Source organism: Apostichopus japonicus, chromosome 4, assembly GCF_037975245.1.
Source record: "Apostichopus japonicus isolate 1M-3 chromosome 4, ASM3797524v1, whole genome shotgun sequence".
Taxonomy (NCBI): Eukaryota; Metazoa; Echinodermata; class Holothuroidea; order Aspidochirotida; family Stichopodidae; genus Apostichopus; species Apostichopus japonicus.
In genome coordinates, this window is record NC_092564.1 from 18486962 (window position 1) to 18511660 (window position 24699).

General features: G+C 38.3%; 2 protein-coding genes across 5 annotated transcripts in view; both read left to right on the forward strand.

The window, feature by feature from the left end:
- The first annotated feature begins 720 nt into the window (after window positions 1-720).
- On the forward strand, window positions 721-15554 carry LOC139966697 (KAT8 regulatory NSL complex subunit 1-like). 2 transcript variants are annotated; one of them, XM_071969981.1, is made up of 8 exons: window positions 721-1468; window positions 2119-3471; window positions 6978-7753; window positions 8667-8742; window positions 9690-9859; window positions 10735-10881; window positions 13163-13524; window positions 14676-15554. In XM_071969981.1, exons 2-8 carry the CDS (start codon window positions 2126-2128, stop codon window positions 15408-15410), a joined length of 3612 nt encoding a protein of 1203 aa, XP_071826082.1. In that variant the 5' UTR covers window positions 721-1468; window positions 2119-2125; the 3' UTR covers window positions 15411-15554. The 2 variants fall into 2 exon arrangements, with proteins under 2 accessions (XP_071826082.1, XP_071826083.1); XM_071969982.1 differs by having other exon boundaries at window positions 721-953.
- A 4391-nt stretch (window positions 15555-19945) lies between these two features.
- Window positions 19946-24699, forward strand: part of LOC139966699 (probable N-acetyl-LL-diaminopimelate aminotransferase) — a 32886-nt gene continuing 28132 nt past the window's right edge. Inside the window, exons 1-2 of one of the 3 annotated variants that reach the window (XM_071969984.1) lie at window positions 19946-20120; window positions 21840-21905. The gene's annotated coding sequence lies outside the window, so the exon portion shown is untranslated. Of the gene's footprint in view, window positions 20121-21560; window positions 21583-21835; window positions 21906-24699 lie in introns of those variants that run through there. The other 2 variants (XM_071969983.1, XM_071969985.1) reach the window with 2 other exon arrangements.

Genomic DNA, 24699 nt, shown 5'->3' on the forward strand with positions numbered 1-24699 from the left:
CAACTCCCTGGTAGAACAATGAGACAGTAATCAGGGAGTTGGAACACAGCTCTTTGCAACGATACACATACAAATGAAGGTCATTGCTAGGATTCGGGACAAGTTGAACTTATCATCTTCAGTGAACTAGGACGAAACAAGCTGAATGATACGTTGTAAGAATAAAATATGAAATATTTGTTGATTTCCTGAAACGTACAACTTTTCAACAGAGTTGTATTACCTAGCCACATTGATATCGGTGTATAAGCTTCGTAATCTCTCAGTGGTTGTATCAACATTCTCGAAGCTAGGTGACTACTACGCAGGCCAGATGTGTTACAACTGCAGTGTTGCTTCAGTCAAAACTTCTCTTGTGGCGCGAAGTTTTTCCATTTTCGATTGAAAATACCTACTCCACATGTGTAAATAGGCATTGAATACATCTTTACATCCAATTGTCACATTAAAAATGGCTCAAACAATTTATAAATAATATCAATCACAGTATCCAGTAAACCATCGTATTTTTCATTGCAAAATATCGAACAATTTGATGAAAATATAAGACTTTACTCTTGCATAAGCGCAATTCTGCGTTACAATACTGGGAGTAAATAAACTAGAATGAACAGCTAAAATAAACCAATCAATGTATTTCTCCGGGAGGGTGTCCTATAATTGAGCTTCTCGATATGCTAATAGCTTTGCATCGGTAGTTTGTTGTGTTCATCTTTTCCACCATGTTTTTTTACAGAGCGCCATTTTATCCGGCTACACCTTCCACAACGATAGCATCGCCTGACTATTTTGAAGGATTAATAGTGGATTTATACCGTTTTGACGCACATAAGTAACGCATATCAATCCCATCAATGTGTGTTTTTTATTTACGTGGGATTGAAATCTTTTCTAGCTTGAATTTGTGGAAATATACGAATGAAGGGAGCGGTCGACGTTAACGTGGAGTGAAGGTCACGTGGTTACATTTTTTTTCTGTTTTTGTGAACCGCATGTGGGTCTGCTTCCCGTAACGTGAAAAGAACGATATTCTGATAGATTTTTTTTACAAATTCCTGGTCACACGAATAGCGAGTATTTTGAGTGGACGCATGGTCCATTATTTTATATTTGTCACCTATAGTAGCGGTTGTTTTTCATTGGGAACGATATTTTCCTACTCTTGAATACGAGCTTTCTTATGTTGTCGGCAGTGTCGTCACGTGCTAACGTATCGTTTATGCTTAAATGGTAGACATGACTGAATGTTTTGATTTTGGCATGCTTGTTGTAACGTTAGGCCTACGTTGTTACAATGTGTCCACTACTCTGTAGTCCGTGAATTGCATTAGGCCGAGGAAAGGCAACGAAATACATCATATCATAACCCGTCTTGTCGATTATGCAACCAAGTGGATTTCATAATTAAAGAACTGGACATAAGAAGTACTAATTAGACAACTCACTGTTAGACAACAGAACCATTTGGGTAAATCAGCTGAGCAAATTTTATTATGAATTTATGACTTAGTGTTACATAACATGCTATTTCTACCTGTTACCACTTAATGGTTATAACCTGGAAGTTACATTGTAAACACTACCCAATAATTCACTTGAGGAGATACTGAAGCCTTTACTGCAAGTGTAAATGTCACTGTCTGTAGGTGAGAGTCTGAAGCAGTTACTACTCACTGGCCATTACTTTGCAACTTTTTGTCAAGTCTTGAAGACTGTTTACCTGGCCTGATGTTATCAACTTAGGAAGATGAGGGCTGTGGATATACCATGAGTACTGTAACTTGACTCAATGAAAGTATTCACCCTGTGCCTTAGAATAAATGGCTCAGGGTGATTATGCAAACATAACATACACAGTTGGATACAGAATCCCTGCAGTATCAACTATCATGGGACACTTTTGAGATTCATATAACCTGTGTGCCACTCCAGGAGCGACTTAAGTTGACTATTTCTTTTTTCTTTCTTTCTTTCTTTTCAATTGAAAGTAACGGTAAAGAACAGCCTCTCATCATAGTTGACAATGTCATATATATTGAACTTGATGTGTGAAATGTAGTCACTGTTTTGTTTACATTGATGGCACTGAAATCACGTATTGTACCAATTTTTAATCAGGTTGTGCATGGCTGCCATGGCACCCGCTTTGACTGACACTGCTGCTCAATCAGCCAACTTCAAGCTCCCGGCGTCACCGGCCAATCCTGGTTTTGAAGGCTTGTTTTCTGCCTCAAGCCCAGATTTACCTGAGCAACATCTTCTCTCGGGGTCCAAATTGCTGTCAGATACTGTGACTGACCAATCAGCCTTGCTGGATGGTGTTACTTCATATGAAAAAATTATCTCTGCAAATTTACCTGGGATTGACTTTGGCAGTAACGGCAAGCACGGGTTGAACGGTCACTCAAACGGCTTCTACCATCTCGAAAATCTGACCCAGCTCATGAAAGGCAAAGATACCAGTAGTGTAATAGAACTAATCAAAGGTCTCAATGGTAACCACAGGACTTTGGAGGATTCCGCAAGAACGCGGTCTACAATGAATGGTACTGAGTTGAGTTCTTCTGATAAGGTGAATGGCACTGAGATCAGTACAAATGTTTCTTTTTCGGCACATATTGACAGTCTTCGTAGTAACGAGAACCTTGAAGATGCCTCAAAACTTGTTAATGAGAGAGAAGGTTGCAATGAATCAAACATTTTTATGATAGATGACAGTAAAGGTTTAAGCATTGATGAAAAGTCAGGAACTACTGACCTTGATTCAGATATGGTTCTAGATTCAGGATCTTTGTTGTCCCTGGATTCAGAATTATTGCTGGAGAGAAAAAGCTTTGAGAAAGAGCTATTCCCAGATGACAAAGTTTTGAACATTGCTGACGATCTATTAACCGAAATATCTGAAAGTAGTAATCCACCAACGGCATCGTCCTTTGATGAAACTAAATGGGAATTACAAGATTTTAGTCAAGAGTCATTAGCAGATCTGACATCAAAACAGCAAACACTTGAAGAACGGAATAGACATTTGATTGAGAGGTTACGTCAGTTGCAGTTAACTCAGCTAAGCTCATTTACTAAGGATGAGATTGGATGGTTCGTGACACATGTGCAAAATGACAAAGTCGCAGAACCTCCAGTCGGCTGCACAGAGTGTAGGCAAAAACAATTACAAGTTAGTGGACAAACAGTTTTCTTGCCCTGTGAAAAGCATGCCCAAGGTAATTGTCGGACCACAAAACCGACCCCTCACGCCTCAGTTTTACAGAGGATCCTGCAACGAGGGGATGGTAAAGAGGTCTTTCGTAAAATTGATGGCATCCAGCGAAGGCTTGGATCAAACGTTGAACATATTCAAACCTCGATGGACTCTGAAGCCACAGACAGCAGCTCCGATGAAAGTGATGAAGAAGCAGAATTCAAGGTTGCACCAAATGAGGGCCCATCAAGGGGCTATCACCGATTGCCCTTGTAAGTTGACCTCTATTTGAAAGTTCACGTTCAAATTAACAACGATTGGAAGCCTTACATACGTTAACCATTACTTGGGCTATCCCTGTTGTCATGTTATTTGAATTTAAAGTGTGAGAAAATGAATGATGAATTGAAAAAACGAAACAAAATCTCTTTTTGTTTTTTGTGAAGGTCAAATGTAACTTGAGACAGACATGTAATCATGGTAACTCAAAATTAAAATATTGAATTAACTTCATACTTGGTCAGTGGATCCAACTGAGAGAATTCAAATCCCATTGTTTTTTTATGTTGGTCAAAGGTGAGTTTGAAAACTTTGTCCTAGTCAAAAAGGTTGGAAAGCATCATAAAATCAATTTCAATTTCACAATGAGCTTTTACAAACTGACCAATACTCTGACCTCTTGTTAGAGGTCTGCTCCATCAAAGTAGTGAAATCATCATCTGGTATTATACTGTAGCTATCAAAGGGCGACCCGTTAAATTAAAATATACATAAGAAATTGAAGTATGTTTTATAGTAAAACTATGTTTCTACATGTATGGGGATTTAGTGTAAGGGGAAGTAAAATGAAAATATTGCTTTATACGTAATATTGTTTCTATACTGAACACAAGACTACTATACTATTTCTTATTATTACTGGTAGTAATGTGTTTATGTGGATCACATGATTTACTTAGAGCAGCCTCCAAAGCTACATAATAATAGATAAAAATGAAGATTCATCAGGCCTTTAAATGGGCATGAGTACTGTACTTCATACATAACATTACATGCAGTAATTCAGTATAAGCACAGAAGGCTATATATAGTTAACCTTGGATTGACCTATGCCCTACACAGCCTGCTGAACTTACAACACGCTTGTCAAGAGAGCTTGCCTTAACGCACAATCTCCATTGTAAATCTAAAACTATTCGACTATATTTTGCTTTCAATAATTTTTCCACATAATAGCGAATGCTGAGCCAAAAATTCTCTCTGATATTGTCCACTCTTTCATATTTGTTGCTTTGTCCTAACTTTTGTCCGATGAAGGTACAGTAAGTAGCATATGCCCAGTAACAGCCTCATTGACTTACACACTAAATCACAAGTAATGTGGTCTCTTATGCCTAGATAGTTCTCACTAGCTAAATGCTAACCATCATCACTGGATAGCTGACAAGTTAGCCATACATGGCACCATCAATTTTCTGTATCTTGACTGCAGATAGTTTGATATGAGAGCCTGAAGTTTGTGTCACTTGTAAACAAACCTCTTTACCCTGTAGTAAACAATACTTGTAGCTGCTCCTGGGAGGCCAAGAGGGGTCTAAAATTGCCTCAGTTGACCCAATGTTTGTACCACATGTACTTCCATTTATGTTCATCAACATGTAAGCCATAGAAAACCAAATCCTGATTCATAGCATATCAAAAAGCTGTTCTCATACTTCTTTTTGGCACTGTTCCTGAAGGTGAACAACTCGGTCGGATTGATATAGACTTTAATAGGAGTATGCCACCTGTGATGGGCTTCGTTAGCTAGCTTTGAATCTGCTGTAGTAATCTTGTACAGTAAAGAAGTACTGTAGTCTAACATATACATAGCACACACTCATGGAGTAGTCTACACAGATGGTGCAAGCTGTAGGAGTGATGTACTGTATGGAGTAATATGGCTCTTGACTGGTGTATCAGATGTTAGAGTTTGACCACTTTTGCTACATATGATTGACAGACCTGTGGCATGTTTCAATTTGAGTTGACAGTAGTGAAAGAATTGTTCGCACCAGAGGTAACCTCTGTCTGGCATGTTGCTTGAGTGTTTTATTGTTATTGTTTTTTACCCTGTTAGGATAATGCTTGAAGTAATGTAGGACACTTCCTAGTTCTAGAAACAAAACAGTGTGTGTAGAGAAACAAATAGGAACATTATGTACAGTTGGTTCAAACATATTGTTCATTGAATGAGAATTAACTATTCCCTACAAATGGCGAGATAGAAGGTTAGAAGCATACAGTACCTGTTAAAATGAAGGCACGCAGTGCAGTGCTTATGGTACTGTAGTTAAAGGCCAAAGAACCAGCAAGCCATGTAGCACAGTAAGCACACAGTACAAGATATAGAATATTGTGAACAATGAAGATGCCATTTGGTTTGAAATTAGGAATGCCAGAAGTCATAATATTACTACAGTACATGTATTCTGGGGTTATAACAGCAATGCAATTGAATGAGGATTAGAGTTCTTAGTGTATAAGCAGCCACTGTACATTTAAATGGACCTACTGTAGGGATGGATTCTGCCCTACATGAAGCTGCCTTTGGTTTCTTGTTTTTTATTGGATCCAATTTGAAAAAATCAAAAGATATGCTGAAGTGGAGGCTGAACTTGTAATAAAGGTCACAACCATGTAGTTGCCAGAAGATTGCCATGTGAAATCAGTACTGATTTTAACCCTTTGATTACCAAACTTCACTTAAATTAGGCATATAAAGGCAGTACTTTCATGTAGCAGTTTTTGGTTACGATGCCGAAGGCTCAGTAATCGTGTTGGCCTGTGTGCGTGTGTATATGATGGTATCTCAAGGTATCTCAAGAAGCGCAAGCGGAGTCAATGTCATGCTTACTACTGTAGGAAGATGCCCCATGATGTGTAGATGTGCTCTATTGTTGGTGGTTCCCATTCATGCATATTGATTAGTGCGGGGGAGGCCTAACAAAAACGGCAATATCTCTTCAACCGTATGTCCGATTTAGTGAAAACGTGGTATGGTGATGTCAGTTGATTGGTACATGGTCATATAATCAAGAAATTCATTCTCATTATTATTCATGCATGGGCATGGCTAGATTGTTATCACAGTGAAAAGTTTGGAAACACGATATCTCAAGACCAACAAATTGAATCAATGTACTGGGTAGGTAGATGCCCCATGATGCGTAGAAGTGCCCTATTGTTTGTGGTTTCCATCTCGTGAATATTAATGAGTGGGGCCGGGCTTATAAAATTCTTGAAAAGTCAGTATCTCTTCATCAGTATATCTGATGTAGTTCTTACTGTACTTATGGTGACATAACTACATAGTAAATAAATGCTTTTTGCAAAAACAACTTGACCTCATTAATATTCATGAGTTGGTGGGGCTGAATGGTAGATAGCAACAAAAAGCTTGTAGACGTGATATCTCAACAAACACAGTTGAATCAATGTCATACATGGTAAGTAACACACCTGAAAGTGATTTGCATTAATAGGAACTGGTATAACAATTATATACTGTAGAATTACTGTACCTGTGAATGAAATGGTCGATGCTTTGTCAACATGATAACTGATACCTTCCTTTATATGTTGTTGCAAAAGTCAATAGATAATCCTCTTCATTTTGGTGTGCACAAGTTCATTTGTATTAACATACAGGTATGGCTTACCACACTATAATATGTTAAGGCATCAAACCACTAAACGTTTTCTTGTTTAATTGTTGCCTCCTTTTCTACACTGACAGGAACAGACGAGCAATCTGGAAATGGGCGGTGCACCGTGCTGGGGTAGCAAGGCGATGGACATGGTTGCAGGCTCAAGTTTCAGATTTGGAGTATCGTATTCGACAACACAGTGACATTTACAAACAGATTAAAGCTGCTAAGGGAACAGTGACACTTGGTACACACCCCACCTCTGAGGAAATTCTTAGGCTTCAGTCCCTTTCTAGGTCAGGGAAGAGACATTCACCTAATGCTTCCAAAATTGCCAGGTTGGAAAAAACTAAAACTGTCTCTCCTGTTCCTCTTTCATCTGTTTTATCAAATGTTGACCATCAAAGTGCCAGACTGCATCAGTCTCTATCAAACTGTTTATCCCCTCCACCACACACGGATGGTGACAAGTCGTCACCCCTGCAGCTGAATGGATGTGTCTATGGAAGGTCGTCAGGCAACACAGCAACAGTAATGTTTACGCACAACCACAGATCCTCTGGTCATGTGTTAGGATTTAGTGATTCGGTAGCCCTTTCACCCGAGGAGCAATATTGTGCAAGAACTAGGCCGGTTAGATTCTATCGTAAACGGCGACTTGTAAGACCAAGAGACCTCTATCATTATAATCCCAAAGCTAAAAGGCTGTCATCAGTACGTTGTGGGTGCTGCCCTCCTAGTATGTGTGTGATGTGTGGTGGAAGGTTCAACAACTTAAAGCCACTCAACCCAGATGCAATGCCAACCCAAGCAAAGGTTGCTCATCTCGACTCTGGGTACCATCCTGTTTTATCCTTTCCATATGGTGAGTCAAGATAATTATTGTAACCTTCTTGTTGGCATGTATAGAGGGGGGGAACCCATTTTATTTCACTTTATTGTAAACAAAGGATAATTCAGAAGCAAGGTTTCCCTATTCCTCTGTTGCTCAATTTCAGTTAAGTAAGAATTATCATCCCATATACTGCCTTCCAGAAGGTTGGTTGCTCAATTTTGTTTGGTTTTCATTAGATTGCACAGTAATGCATTTATCAGATTTCTTGTTTTATGTTTCCAAAATTAACTTATGAGTGTTTGGTCACCCAGAAGAGCCTTGAACCAACTCTTGACATCTGTGATTTTCCCCAAAATGTGGTGAAACTTACAAAATCTTTCTTGGGGTTTGTTACATTTTTGTTGAAAGCATTGAAGTATATGAAGAAAGAGAAGGTCCTAAACACATTTAAGCTGCTCAAGCAATTCAGCTTAAAGTTGATGGGATCATTTTGGACCATTCCATGACAAAACACAAAATGCTTCCCTTGCACAGAGGATGAACCTGCACCTAAGTTGTTCATAATTATTGTGGATTTCTGGTCATGACTCATCACAAAAGCAAATTCACAAATTAATTGCATTGTGTGTGCATGGAGTAGATGGAATTGTGCTATGTGACTAGTTTGGATTGTTTATATAAAGTAATGAGAAAATCCAAGTCCAATAGTTCAATGACCTCCATAGTTTCCTTGTCTCCAGAGTTTGGTTCATTGGTTGTGTCAACAAATGCTGATAAAGTAGGCCACTGAATATACTATGTACTAATTTTGGAACAGTTAAATTATTCTTCTACTCTAGTTTGGTCTTGGACTGGCTGGTATTTTCTTAGGAGTCTTGCAGTTTCACAACCCTATATATTTAATATTTAGGTAACAACCATCTTTAAATCTTTTCCTTTTTAGACATTCCTCTGCCAGTTCACTTTGAATCTCTTTTGAGTAAAGGCGAAAATGAGAGAAGGGTGAAGACATCTAAGAAGTAAGTGCAGAGGTTATTCTTTCTCTCTCTAGACTTCTAAAACAAATATATGGACCATGTGATTCTACACTGGAACTTGGTTGAGAAGTCCTCTCTTGGTTTGGTATTCTACACATAACATATAACCATTGTGAAGGTTGCAAATCTAAGCAAAGAGAAGAAATGAACATTGTTAAATATCAAACTTGGGATATTCTCAAAACTTGCCCCCAATGATGTAGATCGTAGAATAAGATCGAATGAAATGTCGGAACAATATTGTATATGTTTGATCATTTCCAGTGTTTTCCTCATTACTGCCAGTAATAAATTAATAATGAATCATATTTATATAGCGCTTAATACAGCCTTTCAAACCGCATTACAAAGTAGGATAGAGACAAAGGAAACCAAGGAAAATAGGAACTAGGAATCAACAGAAATATTTTAAGTTGTCTCCTGCAAAAAAAAAGTGACTTAAATTTCTTCACGAATCGAAACTAGTACCCTTCTGCTATTTGGCTGCATGCACAATCAAATTTTTAACAATAACAAACAATGAGAAGTTGTTGATGAACAATTTGGTGTTTGAGTGTGAAGCAAAAGTAATCTTATTTAAACTTGGTAATAAAGGAATATAGTTTCCATGTTGTAAGAAGTTTGGTTACTTCTTTTCAAACATTTCAGGAAGTTCTGTAGCTGCGAAGGTGACTTGTGTCACGGCACTCCCTAAGAAGTAGCAGAGAACTAATGTTCAGTATTGACCGTAAATTCTTAGTTGTAATCTCTGTATGGCTCCTTTACAGAAGTTATGATAGCAACAGCAGGGGTGGTGTTCCACGCCCTAGGGTATTATGTTGCATTAATATTATTGGCATGACTTTATTTGCCTGTTCTTTCTGCTCATGGATTATGAACATCACTTAGCTAGAACATCCTACTGATGTTACACCCCATTTCTCTTACAGACGAGTCAAACCTGTCGCTGCCCAACTGAAAGGGAAGAAACGGAACATCAAGAGGTTGCACAAACTCAGGCATAAAGGAAAGTTTGCAATGTTGAGCAGATCGCTGGATGGCCATATCTACGACAAGAAAGAAAAGTGCATCCAACTGAAAAACGATCGCAAGATCAAAGGTATTAGATACGATAAAGTAGTGAATTATGATTGAAATGATTGAAAACTGCAAAAATGGCATTAATGTGTGGTTAAACCTTAGTCTTATTCCTCACAATTACTGTATTTTATTCTTTGAGACTGGTTTGAAACCTCTCACATCTGAAGGTGGGTAGAATTCAAAATCATGAGACAATTCACTCCCATGCTAGTTTAAACCTTGGCCTTTCCAGTTATTGTCAAGATATGGAATAAAGTGCATGGACATTTACTGCCTTCTGTCTTGTGTACATTGGAGTTTATTGTTAGATTTGTTGCTATTGAAACAGATTTGTCTGTGCGTGACTAATTGGTAGTGACATGTATTGTTGGTAGCATGCACTGCTAAATCTTGATTAGCAAATGTGATGAATGACATCCATGAAACCTTAGTTTAGAGATCAAGGATTTTCAGCAGTTTCTCAAGTATTGCATAAAGAAGTATATACAAATGATAGTATCAGACTAAGTATGCCAGTGACAGGAATCTTGAAAAGTAAGTGAAGAATTGAAGAAACTTAGGTCATGTGTCAATACAGTAGGTTTCTTGAAATCCTGTTTTAATGGGTGCCAAACATCCAAACCATTGGTTTTATTCTGTACTGCTTTCTCCAAAGGTAAAAAAAATTGTTGTTGCAATAGATGTTAAGACTAAATACCCAGAAAAGCTTTCATATCATAGTCAATTGGGAATCAAGCACCTAAATCTTGCTTTAATGAGGTATATGTAATAGTGAAGAAACTCAATCTTGCATGCATTTGTTAACTGCTATAGCTGATACAGTAGATTATCCTGGTTTGGATCAGACAAATAATTCATGTTCCAACTGTGTTTATTTATTATCCATTCCATTAGATGAAGATCTCAGGTTTTTCTCCAGGAGTAAGTCTGACTCTTGCTCTCTGCCGTCGACGCCTAAGAGTGAAGCCACAACTACCTCAGAGGAAGAACTGAGAATTTGTAGGACAGATATCAAGAAGAAGAGAACTCAAGCATATATAGGTATGTTGTTTGACATATAGTTATCAGTTACTGCTTGGGAAATTGGGAATGTGAATATTGCTGCAAAGTCGCTTATAAGGAAGTCAGTCCTGTTCTTAAACCATTTAAATTGGTGCTGCCTATGTACCAGCATTATGTGCAGTTGGATTGCATTGAGCCATTTTGATGGTATTCAGTAAATTAATTATCCAGTATCACATTGCAAAATGGTCACAAAGTCCAAAGATGTAAAACAGTTTTTAGTTACAATGCAAAAGGCTCGGTAACCTTTGCAATCGTGCTGGCGCGTTTGTATGTGACAGCTAGCTTGTAAACACGTTATCTCAACAACCACAAATTGAATCAATGTCATACTTGATAGGTAGATGCCCTATGGTGCCGTATTGTTTGTGGTTCCCATCTCATGAATATTAATTCTTTAAAAAGTCAATACCTCTTCAACTATATGCCCTACTTGGTTCATTCTTGGTATGGTGATGTAACTAAACAGTAAGAACGTGTTCTTTCCAACAACAATTGTAAACATTAACATTCATGAGTGGGTGGGTGGGGCGTAATAGGAAATTGTCAAAGACAGCATGTAAACAGGATATCTCAAAAAGCACAAGTTGAATCAATGTGATACTTGGTTCTTAGCTGCTCCATAATAAATATACTTGGTTGTCATCTCATGTATATTAATGAGTGGGTGGGGCCTAATGTAAAATTTGGTTTATACTGGTATGGTAATGTTGGTAGAAAAAAGCACATTTTCTGAAATAGTGTGTTTAATTAGCTTTATACATATACTTTCGTGATACAACGTTAGTATATAGGTCGTTGCTTATGAAATCATAACATTTTACCTTATTTATATTCATGCATGTATCTGTCCTTAACTCTGTCATGGTGCATTTGTGTATATGTATGTGACATTTGCTTGTAAACTCAATGAAAGCTGGAGATCTCTCATCTTTTCTGGTTGTCACTTAATTCTTGAACAAATATAACTCACATGCTCTACATTAGTCAGATAGTTATGTGGAATTTTGAGCAAGTTGTACGGCAAGGAATCACAGAGCCAACTGGCTGTCTGGTTATTATATGTCACTTAGCAGACTTTGTCAATATGATAACTGATTCCTGGTACCTTTCCTTTATATGTTGTCGTATTAGTCAGTAGATAATCCTCATCATTTTGTCGTGCACAAGTTCATACAGTAAATGTTAACATGTATGGCTTACCATTGTTTAGGCATCGGGACCACTAAATGTTTTGGTTTTCTGGGGGATTTTATGCATAAACAACATAGTATTTTACAAGAGACAAAGTTCAGAGAACTCAACACTGCTACACAAAATATGAACATTAAATTCTTCCCAGGTATTGCATTTGTCTATATAGCAAATTAAATTGTTAGAAGCTATTTTAGAGGGTTTGAAGATCTTGTGTTTGGTAATCAATGCCTTTCTCAGATTTACACTTTGCCAACTCCTTGAAACACACAAAGACTACTTGCAGCTGTTGAAGCTACTCCCCCCCCCCCCCCCCCCCTTGCCCAATATGTGGTGCAAGAACTGAATGTCTCATGTGTAAGACGTACATGGATATTGTGAGAATATCCTTTAAGTCAACTTAGATTTCCCAGTTTGGGGCCTTTTTGTTACTCGGCAGGTAACTGCTCCCTTAATTTATGAATAACTTCAAACTATGCTGACAGTTAATTATGAAACCCCCAAGTGTAATGGTATAGAAAGTGGCACTGAATTGCTAAGGTTGATGTCTGATTTTGTCTCATTTAATTCCATTTGACAATTCCTTGGCTCGAACCAGCTGTCTTTTAGTTCTCTGCGTGACATCGTCAGTAATTACATTGTAGAGAAATTTACCTTTACATTCCACTGGTGATTCTGATGATGCTTTTGGATAAAAATCATTCAGATCAATGCAAGTTGTTAGTTTTTCTGACAGGCAAAAGTTTTAAATAGAGCAGGTAGCATCTGCTAAAAATAATTCAGAATGGCTGCATAATTTATGTAATGAGTTTATTAAGTTTGATAGCAATTTGGGAATGTAAAATGCCAAGGCAAAAGAAAGTTTCTTCCCAAGTTTTCACATCATGCGCACCTGAAGTTAAAGAGTCAAGCATGGTGTCTGTAGGAAAGAAAGGGCCTGCATAGTTGTATTGAGGTTGCAGTCTTGATTGCAACAATGTCATGGAGATTCCATTGCTCTTTGCACACCCGCATAGTTTTGACATTTTCCATCAATTCACGTTATCGTCCTTTTATCTCCTTACAGAGAGAAAGAGCAGAGAGAGGAGCATATCCTTGCCCAACATTGGTGTCCGCCCTCAATCTGCAGCTTCGACTCCCCCCGACAGCAAACCATCCACTCCGACTGCCCAGCTCGGTTGCTCCCTCCCATCTTCTACACTGCAGAGCATGAACAAGAAGAAGGCAGTCGCAGGGGGCGATGCATACGACATAGACAATATCGTCATTCCGTACTCGATGTTGGCATCGACTAGAGTGGAGAAACTTCACTACAAAGAGATTGACACTCCGGGATGGAGGATGGTTATCAATGGTGTGATGACTGACCTCAGTCATCATCCGGAGGAACCAATCAATCTTCCCCAGCCAGAGGATGTTGTCGAAGAGGTAGGATTTACAAGGATTCATTACTACTACCCAGTGGCTCTGTTGCTCAGAAGAAATTTAAGTTTACTATAGAAAATGGAAGAAGCAGAAATTTTGCTATCATATCAAGCACTGCTCAATTAGTTGCTAGTTTGTCTCTCTTCAGTGCCATTGTTTGAACAGAAGTAGCCAAAATAAACAGCCAGATGGTCAGAGACTACAACCAGTTCTGGTAAATTTAAGAGAGGTTCGTCTGGACTTCAAAAAAAAAATCTCGATTGACCATATTGACTTTGCTAACATATCAAAGTGCAATCAATCACTTAAAGCAAATACATGGTTTCAAGTCTAATATCTAGTGTTGGTTGAATGATTTTAACAGACTGGCTTAATTATTTCTCCTTTATTAACTTTGTTTCTTCTTCCTCCGGCAAGTTTTTGACTGTGGTCAGGTTGAAATATTTCAACAGTGAAGCGATGTGGTGTTTGTCTTAATGACAAGCTCATAAACAGATCAAACAATCTTTCTGCACATCTGTGGACTTTCTACAAAATATTCTGTTTGTGCAAACATCATACTGAAAACAATATCAATTATAATTTCAGAGACAATGTGTTCAATCGTTGACGAAAAGACTTTCACTTTCGTCCCAACCAGCTATCTGCGGCTGCTGCTGCTGGACATTCTCTGTTACATGCTCATGGACATACATATCTAAACACAGTAGAACTTAGATGATATGTGTATGGCACACAGAAAGTCTGTACATGCAATGGTGCAATCAATTTAGGAACCAGCAATAAAATGAACTGTTAGTGGATGGTGTGGAACTCCTTTCAATTGTCTGTCATCATTGTGTTAATTTGGATGTGAGTTAGCCAGTTAAGTCTGTCCATTGTCACCCCCCCCACCACCAAAGAAAAGGGGGAACAAAATTAGAAAATGTCTATGTAGTTTTGCAAGCTCACTAGTGTTGTGTTATATTTGATCAGTTGAATAGCTCTATTACAAGCTGTGTGGGTTAGTAGCAGCTCATCCTTATTTCAATGGCAACAATACAATGAACTAGTTTTGATCAATTCAACATGATGGAAATGATTGTTTGAATGAATCTTTTGTTTGTCTTTTTCTTTTACCTGATAGTAAGCATTTTTCTTTATCCTCATTCCAGGACGAGAGCACAGCCGACGGCGACTACACTATTCGTCACCTGCAGTATGAGATCACAGAGAAGAAGAAATTCTTGGCCATATTGGCGAATCAGGGCAACGCAGCCTCTGGTGCTGGCAGACGTTCAAGGAGGACTAGAAATAACAGTTCTAATAGCACCCCGGACCCCCTGTCACCGAATGGGAGTATCTCAGAACACTCTCTTCATTCGAACTTTGATTCGCCAATGAGTCCTTCACCCTTGGCTACTCCTAACCACACCGCTACTCCAAATGCTGCTCCTCCTCCTCCTCCTTCCACTACTCCAGCAGCAGCAGATTCATCGATCCCAAGACAACTCAGGAGTACTTCATCAGACAAGAGGAGGATATCATTTGGAAGCGACTCTCAGTCTTCGTTCGACGAGGGGGTCTCGGACCCGGTTCACGGATGGTCCAGACGTGCCTTCCCTCTGACAGATGAGGAAGTGTCGGAAATCAGTATCAGTACTCAGCAGGAGCCTCACAAGCCACTGTTCAATTACAGGACTCGGCCCCCCAGCATTTCCCTGGGTGTCCCACCCTTTGAATCGGAAGATGATAGCTCTGGTAGTGACAAGGAGGTGGATGACCCAAATGACCCAGAATGGACGGTAGTCGCAAAAAGAAAACAACCCAAAGCAGAGTCCCCTACCGATGATGATCCCCTGGTGTTGCATCTGGCCGTCAAGAAAGAGGGGGTTTCTAGCCCATCATGATACCATCACTGTTATGCATCCATAACTTTCAATTTAAGTTTAAACCCCCCTCGCCCTCTGTCAGTTGATCCAATTGGTTTTCTTTAGTAGATTTATTGATTTCAAACATGATTTCATCATTCACAGAAATAACTAGCACCTGAAGTGACACTCATTACTGCATAATTTAGGTATGGATCATGTAAAGTGGAATAGACCAGTCAAATATTGTGATTTCTTGTGTAGCCGTCTCTGTGTTTAATCAGCTTTTCCTTAAGTCGATGTAGTGTGGGAAGCCCTTGCCATGAATTCATTGTTGTTAGATCATAGAACTGAAGAAAGCAGAGAGGCTAGAAGGAATGGCTGTTATGTAACCATGGTGTCATGCGTGCATCTGTATTCCTTGTTCTAATTTACTCTGATGAAGAGGATGCAGGCGAGTGCTAGCAACAAAACTCGCCAAGACTGCCTGCACAGAAACTGAACAAGTATTATGAATATTTTATTCAGTGAGTAACATAGCAGTATGGTTAGGTAAGGTTCTTGGGATGATTTAAGAGATAGAAATAGGAGGTAACAAGAAGATTATTCCATCGGTAGAAAATTGTACTTGGTTGAGAAAAGGTGGTCAAAGCAACAAGTCTAAACCACACCTTCAAATCTAATATGCTCACATTGATGAAACATTGAGAAAAGTCACCATGTAAGCAACTGTTACATTGTAAACAAATGTAAATATGTTTGACTTATGTAAACTGAATATGTTTAGTTAGACTTTTGTTTATATTGTTGTGACTGGTTTAAAACCTGGGAATAACTCCGTTTTTTTTTTTTTCATAATTTTTTCTTTATGGTACGTAGAATTCGTCATTATGATTTATGAAGGGTTTTTGTTTTGCCCTGATTTCTTTTGCCAAGTTTCCATAAAAATGAAAAATAATAATGAAAAAAAGTATTTCGTTTTCAATATTTTATTACATTTCTTAGGTAACATCAGACAAGTATTAAGCAATATGAGGCGCATCTTGTATTGACTTGATTAGTTGATTGTTATTACTAGACGATTCACTCAGAAAGTTGTGCTTTACTTTGCTGTCCAGATATGATGAGGTCGGGGCCATTGTAAAGAAGCAGAAAAGTTTGTCCTGTTCTAAGGATTGGTGGAGCATATACTAGAAAAGTTAGACAATTTCACATATTTCACAAAGTAATTGGGTAATCTTTGTTTTTGCTGTATTCCATTATTAAATGTTCTCTTTAAGGTCAAGGAGAACAGTTGCTTTTCACACTGTTTTGAAGTAGCATTGTTGTCTATCATTGAGGGAGAACCTTCTTGAATATGTAAATTTAAACTCTCATGTCATGAATTAAGTAACAGATGGTTGTGTACAGTTGTTTGTGAAGAGAATTTTAACTTTTGGTAATATTTAGGCCCTCTGTATAAAAAAGGGTTTAAGGACATGTTAACTGATGATGTAGTTCAGAGCATTTGAGATTGTATACAGTGTATCATAGGAAATAAAAACCAACTTCCATTGTAGTTTGCACTATTGTTCATATCTTGTATATAGCCTTTTCAGAGAAAATTGAAAAAAAAGTACAAAAACTGGAATAAAAACTAATGGTTTTCCTCTCAGATTTCTTGCTTTGTTTTGAGTTTGTAAATGCATTTAGAAATTGCAAATTGAATAAGAAGTTAGTGTAAAGTTGAACCCTTCTTCAAGTAGGATCACCATCCCTAAATCTTCCCTGCTCCCTAAATCTTCCCCTCCCCTGCCCGACCCCCTCCCTCTCCTGCGAAATCTGACCTACTATTGCAGTTTTTGCAGGAAGTTTTAGTCAGTAGTACCAATTTTGTCTACTAGGACTACGTTCCTCACTTTCACAACTGGGGGAACCGAAGGGCAAAGTACTAACTATTTGGTTAGCATCAAAAGTGGAGGGGGGGGGGGGGGGGATTCACATGCCTAATATTTCCAGCACTTCCAAATGGCTTGATTCCAAACAGTATTGAGAGGTCCTGACCAGCCAGCCAATACATCACTTAAAACTAAATGAAAATGCTGTCCATATGTCAAAATATACAAAACTAACTTCTGTGACTTAGAGGCCTCATCAAGTCCATACCCCTCTCCTCATTTCCTGATACCATTTAGAACAAGGGGCTCAGGTACGGCCGTAACCCCCCCCCCCCCCTCCCCTCAAGAAAGCAAATGACACAAAGAGGATATTTCAGGATAGTTGAAGTATTGTTGAAATTGTTGCATTTCAATCATGGATGTGATAAGAATCTCCGCTGCCAAAGTTACCCACGTTACCCAATTTTTTTTTCTCCGGACCGAAAGTACGTTACGGGGGGTGATGGGGGGGGGTGAAAAAAAGCTAATAAACCAGATTGACTACGTTGTTGACCTGCTTTGTATGCTCGATACAGAGAATCTATACAAAATATATCGCTTTGAATCCAGATACGAATAGCGCCATCTTTAAGGTTACATACATATTTGTTGAAGAAGGGCTTTACATTAGCGCCCTCAGTTTTTCGCTCTTTTTTGTTTTCTTGATGGCAATTAACTCGTCAATTTTAACATTTATTTAGTGTCTGGTAAAAAAAGATTGCAATTCAGATTCGATAAGTGTAAACAAAGAAATGTCGCAAGGAGCTGAAGTGACGGTGTTTGATCACATCGGAGACGATTGAGAGTTGCATAGCACCGGTAACATTTGGAAGGCTGCGTATTCAAGTACCGGATCGCGTATAACAATCTGAAGGCTTTCCTGACCAGCCATTGTCTATAAATATGTGACATGTAAGGCTAACTAATTTATTATTGCATAGAATTGATACTAGTTACCATTACTACTTGAATAATACAACATGATTGTGCTTAACTCAAAACCCACCCTCTTCAAAGAAGCTAACATAAATCGGAGAGATTGACGCATCTATAAAATTCCTTTTCGCTAAGCCGCAGCTGTAATTTATAAGAACGTGTTGCCTATAGCTATAGGTTGCTGAATAATTTCTCTCCGTGACATGCCATACTGTTTCGCAGAAATATTTTTGTAAGAGTTTGACATTAATGACATAATGTATGTTGCTCTTCAGACTAAATACCAACATACACACGCATATACGTTCACCTTTTTTTCGAATGGATGGTCATCGCTGTAATGGTTTGATATCTGTAGTAGATCCTTGGTAAACCAATTGGGAATTTGTAGGTGCCATTATAGGCCAAGCCATTAGTTATCATTTGGTGTGGGTATGGCGATATACCAACTGAAAACTGTTATTTATCCTCTATGGGGCTGAGTTGAAAGTGCCGCATTTAGTAAATGAAAGTCAATGGAAAGGTTAATTGTGGTAGGACACTCACACTCACATAGCAGCAGTAGCCTACGAATAACCTAGCCTTTATAGCTAATCGCCGACCGGCAGGAGCTTTTATCGTTAGTGCATCGATACCTTTGCTAACGTTAATATCGGCTAATAATGGCCCACACCGTCCGGGCCATGGATGGATGGCCTTCACCTGTATCGTTAGTCGATTCGAAAAATTATTCGGATGTACAGTTGAGAAGAAATATTTATTCTCACGAAAATTGAACTTTGAGTAAATCTGAATTACAGACGTAATTGGCGACGATTTGTTTTCGCATAAAATCATCCACATTGAATTTCTACGTTATGGTTAAATTAAGTTGCGTCTAGGCCTGTATTTGGCTGGGAAATATATAGGAAAGTGCCTTAATTAGATAAATTTTACTATATCCAGTGCAACCGAAGCTAAAACAGATGCTTCTGTATAGTCTGTAACATAGCAAACTGCATTTTGTGTTAGCAGTGATCAGAGTATAGACATACCAGTGAACTTTTAAAAGAATGACAATGTACGTGAAAGAATAATTTGGTAATGTAGTACACAATCGCAACTGAAGAAACATGTCGTGAGGTTTCCATTAAAGCAAAACAATGTCGAGGTTGGTGGGACACAACAATTTTTTAAAGTACAACATGTAGCTAACTTAGGAACACACACATGCAGATTGTTACCACATATCATTTGAATGAGGGGTTTCCATACGTAACATGCGTGATCCGTGTGGCATATAGTTGCAACGCAATACACTAAACGAAGATGTATTCGGCCCTAAACAGCTGCCTTGTTCTTAAAATTAAAACTCAACACAGAACGATAATTTAACACTGGGTTGAGAGTGGATCAGTCGTTCGGTTTGGGTTTTTTCGTGCCTATAGGTTCTATCTTGGGTGACTTTTCTTTAAAAGTATTAACGCCAAATTTTAACTTATTCATCTCACGACAGAATGGGTACAAAAGAGAAGGTGAAAAGAAAGAGAAAAGAAAACATGTCGTGGAAAAAGAAAGAAAAATATATTTAGAGAAGACAAGTACATCGACTGCTTGCAGAAAGTCACCACGCATAGAATAAATTTATCATTGTAACCTGAAGTGGAAGTCCGCTCTCTATTTTTGCAAATTATTACACTTTGAGCTATCCTCAGCGAATCGCTACTGAATATTTTACTGCATGCAGCAGCAGTGAGTCATTGCCTTTCGTCGGCATGTTCGATGATGGAGATAATCTTGTGCAGGATTTATGTCCAATGGACTTGTTTATTGAGTTCTAAGCGGTGACTGCGTGAGATATCCAAGGTATACACCTGGAATTTTATCGATAGAAGAAGAGCATGAACAACTGTGAACACAGGGTAGGCCTATGAGTGATAATTTTGGCAAATATGAACGGAACTTTTTAGTTAAGTTGATTCTAGTTCTACCATTTCACAACATACAACAACAACAACAAAAAGTCGAAGTTGCAATATATAATACTACTTTACGTTCGTGCATAGATAAGACATGGTTTGGATCGTTTGCTCAGACTCACCCTGATGTACAGGACTAGGTATATTATATAATTATTAGGCCTGTCAGGCAGTAACGTTATACATAGTAATTAAGGGCCTTCATGTATGATGTAGCATGATGGACCCATCGGAACAAGGCTAGGCCTACTGTAGTATGTAGGCCCACGTATTATATCTAACCCGGGCAATGCCTGGACAGCAGAGAGCATGTTACTTACTTTACGAACATTAACGTAAGTGCTACCTTTTGTTTTAGGCTATGTCACTGTTAAATATTATAATGCATCAAATTTCAGGATTTACCATAGCTCCTCAACGGATAGTAGCTAGGCCAAAGCCCAACTTGCATTGTTACTTAAAAATTCCCCAATGTCACTCCAAATCATCACTAGCCTATCCAAATTACATCTTTGTTTTATCATAAAGATCAGCTCAAATAGTTATTTGTGTCCAAAGTAAAGAATTAAAACCGTAGGCAGATTTCCAGCATTCTTTTGAGAACTTTCATACAGTGGACCTATGCATTAAAACAAAGGATAGCCTAGTACTATTAATAAATTTATGTGACCCACTTTAAGGTCATCATGTATAGACCCCAAAAAGAACTTAGACACCCTAATGATCCATGCAGCGCTTACTATATTTTTCTCTCTCTAATTCCCATACAAGACACCACTGGTCACGCGACTCACTGGCAGTACGTACCATGGTACAATTAAATGACCATGGCCGGCCGGCAGCTTTGAGCTCTGCTTTACATTCCTGGAAGATAAGCTTGCCAACAAGATTAGAATTATGTTCAGGTTAAAGTAGCTGCTTAATTAGTGCATTACACCTAGGCTCAGAGATTAATTAGTATAGATTACACAGATACACAGACAACACAGGATTACAGATATAACAGTGTTGCAATAACTGCAATATCCCTACAATGTCAATGAATTCTAGGCATCGACCTATTTTCCACTAATTAATTACTTTAAGGATTACACTAACTAGTGTCTTAATTGTCAGCAAAGATATTTCTCCTGAAATATTAACAAATAGGTGTGCATGTTGCTAAATGTAACATAAACTTGTAAAAGCTATACAGAAGCTACATGATGAAAGTTGAGAAATAAATTTGACAATGAGTAAAATTTGATATTCTATTTAAATTTAATGTGTGTCATAATTTGCAGCATCAATTCACTGAGCACTGAAGGACCATGTACATCAGTAGCCTACTGTACATACGTACCATTAGGGTCTACGACTGTTCAATCTCACAATTATACCCTTGCAGCTGATACAGTTAAGGTAACTATAAGATTACCCATGGATTTGGTAACTGGTCAGTTCATGAAATTTACAGATATAGTCACCTCAAGTTGTATTTTATAGAAAGTGTTTCTAAAATGGGTGGGGGGGGGGGAGGGAGGGGAGTATCTGAGGGGAGCACATGGTAACACCTCTCCATTGAGAAACCTTTTGTTTGGGTAAGGGAGATTATTTAATATGTAACTTCCACCAGACACACTGGTATCAATTGATTCCTTTTTTTTGTATAATTACAGCAGACATTGATAAATAAAGGAACAGAAAAGAAAGAACAACTGATACTCCATTTGACATCACTCCTGGTAGGTCAAATTTTTACAAATTTTTGTCATGAATGTCATCCCTCGGACAACCATATGCCTTAATTACTTACAGCAAATTTGGGTTGCTCCAAAAAGTATAGCAACATAAATGTGCAGATCATTATGTACACTGGAGTAGAGGTGTGAATAGAGCCGCAGCTTTGGAGGTGGTAGCAATATGTCATAATTTGACCTATATATTTGAGGGTATTCATGTTGTAATACAATGCAACCATCACGGCTGATGTTGGTTGTGTAGTGGTGTGAAGAGAGCCCTGGGCAGCTTTGGAGGTGGTACCAATCTATCATTTCACCTATTTGAGGGTATTCATGTTATACCACAATGCAACCTCCATGGCTGATGTTGGTTTTCCGGGCAGAAATTTTGTAGTCTCAAACAACTGTACCGTTTAAAATTTGCACTGATATTTATATAGTGCGTTGCAAACAAAGGTAAGTTATCATGCAGTATATACTGCACCTGTATACAGCAGGGAGTTGTTATGGAACATAACAACTCCCTGCTGTATACAGTAGGTTGAGGCTCTACTGTACTGTCCAAACTGTTTGCATAATTGGCATCATTTACTAAACATATCAGGTTGCAATGTCAGACCATGTTAAGAAGACACTCTCATATTATTACTTTTCTTTGTCATGACTGCGAACCATGCAGAGAGTAACATTGCCACAACAAAGGCATCAAAATCATTATCTTCACATCTATATTAGGCCTACTGTAAACGAATGTACAGTCAGTTTATATATCAATATAGATAAATGAATGTTAAACTTGCATTGCCCATGAAAGTCGACTAACTGTGTAAATTTTGATGTGTCAGTGCCATGCATTTGTTTGCCTTTTAAGTTTCAGAATTATGACTGCTTTATTATGTAGTTAATTACAGCAGCTAGCACACTCTTAAATTACTATGTTATGCGGCAATCATATTTACTCTTTTGTTACAAGCAATACAATGTTGTTGCAATTATAACCTGAAATAATTAGCCTAAATTCAAGTTCATGGGCAATTAATGCACACACCTGCAGTAGGCCTGTAGACACATATTTTATGCTAGCTTGGGCCTGGGGACTGACTATCTGCTTATACTGTCTGTGAGGGAGCTACTGTATGTACAGTACTGTATATGCAGAGCAGTAAACTCAGTGTTTTGTTCTCTTAGTTAGGTAACGAACGGAGTCATTGAAACCTACTGTACCGTAATTACTTACTGGGGCCTATGCAGTAGATAATGGAGTGCCAGAATTTGAATAGGGTTGAATTTGTGTCTTTATAATAGGTAATGGTTCTCAGATCTTAGAACACTTGGATTGGCCTTCTCTGTAGTTAATTGCATCTAGTGGCAACCAGTTATTTATTTGATTTCATGATGATGAAATTTGTTTATATTTCAGTACTGTACATGTATGTTTGGAGTTCATCTTGGATCCATATGGTACACTTTCATTTAGCTCTGTAACTTTCAAAATGGCTGCGTAATATGGATCAAACCCTCCATATACAGTACACATGTAGCGACATGATCCTATTTATCATCCTATTTAACGTAAAGTGTAACTATACAAACAGTTTACCCCGATTTCCCTTCACAAACAAACACTTTGGAAGAAATTTTTTGAAAACGAGAGTATGATTGGATGGCAAATAGTGTTAACTTGATCCTACTGTGGCGGTAACCTCTGTGCCAACTATTCACCCATATTTTGATAATTGTAAAATTAGCTAAATAAATCATCCCAAAAAGTACCGGGCGGAAATGTTTAAAGTACTGCTTGTGCTGGGCGGCATTCAGAACTGCCGCTCCCCGTCGCCCGGCGTGAGCACATCCCTGTAATGACTTTACATACATGTACAAACTTATCTGTTACGTCTGCTGAAATTAAGCTGTGCTGCTGTTGTGTACTTAGTAGGTCTATGTAACTTTTGTAGATCTTGCATCAGTTTTGCAATGCAATCTACAATCCCACATGGTGAGGGTGGTGCATGTCGTAATTGGTTATTGTTTATAACATAGTTTCTTTTAAAGTAAGTGCTGCTGCCTCTCAAAGTAGCTGTAAGGAGTGGTGGCAGGTCTTACTTGGGTAAAGGTGATGTGATCAGCAGACTTGGAAATCAAGAGGCCAAGAATTGTCCATGATACCAGTTTCAGAAGCTTACTGACAGGTTGAGTTTATCTTACCCCAAAAAGACCCAAAAATAAAACCAAAAACAAATACCACATCCTGATAGCATTTTGTATTGTGTAGATCTATCTAAGTATGGACTTTTCAAGTGTGATATTTTGTGAGTGTATCTAGCTGGCACTAGCAGAATGCATGAGGTAAACATGACAACTGAACTGGATTCAAGTTTTGTGCCCCTCCCCCCCCCCCAAAAAAGCAAACAAAATCCATGCAGATAGGGAATGGCATGGACACATCAACGTATACTTCTGGGGGAATTATGCGGGAAGCCAGAATATTACAATGATTTCTCAAGTACAGTAAAACTGGCAATATGTAGCACTATTTTGCATCCAAGCACCCTCCATTGTTACTAAATACTATATCTCAACCACTTAGCAACTTTATACCCTCACAGAAAAGGGTAGAGCCATATCTTGACATTTCATTTCATTTATTTGTTTTTCACAACATGCATTTAAACGTTTACAAATGAACAAGTAACATGAAGTAGTAGTAGTGGATAATACATGAAGTGAAGGAAGCGGAACAAAAAACCCTTGCGGGCTTGACGGGTGCTTCGCTCCCTAAATTATAGAGAAAGAGACC

Excerpts from the sequence above, each read along its gene's own strand:
- LOC139966697 (XM_071969981.1), top strand. The coding sequence starts at position 2,126 with ATGGCTGCCATGGCACCCGCTTTGACTGACACTGCTGCTCAATCAGCC. Across the intron at positions 3,472-6,977 it reads GGCTATCACCGATTGCCCTT|GAACAGACGAGCAATCTGGA; the intron begins GTAAGTTGACCT and ends CTACACTGACAG. Across the intron at positions 9,860-10,734 it reads AAACGATCGCAAGATCAAAG|ATGAAGATCTCAGGTTTTTC; the intron begins GTATTAGATACG and ends CCATTCCATTAG.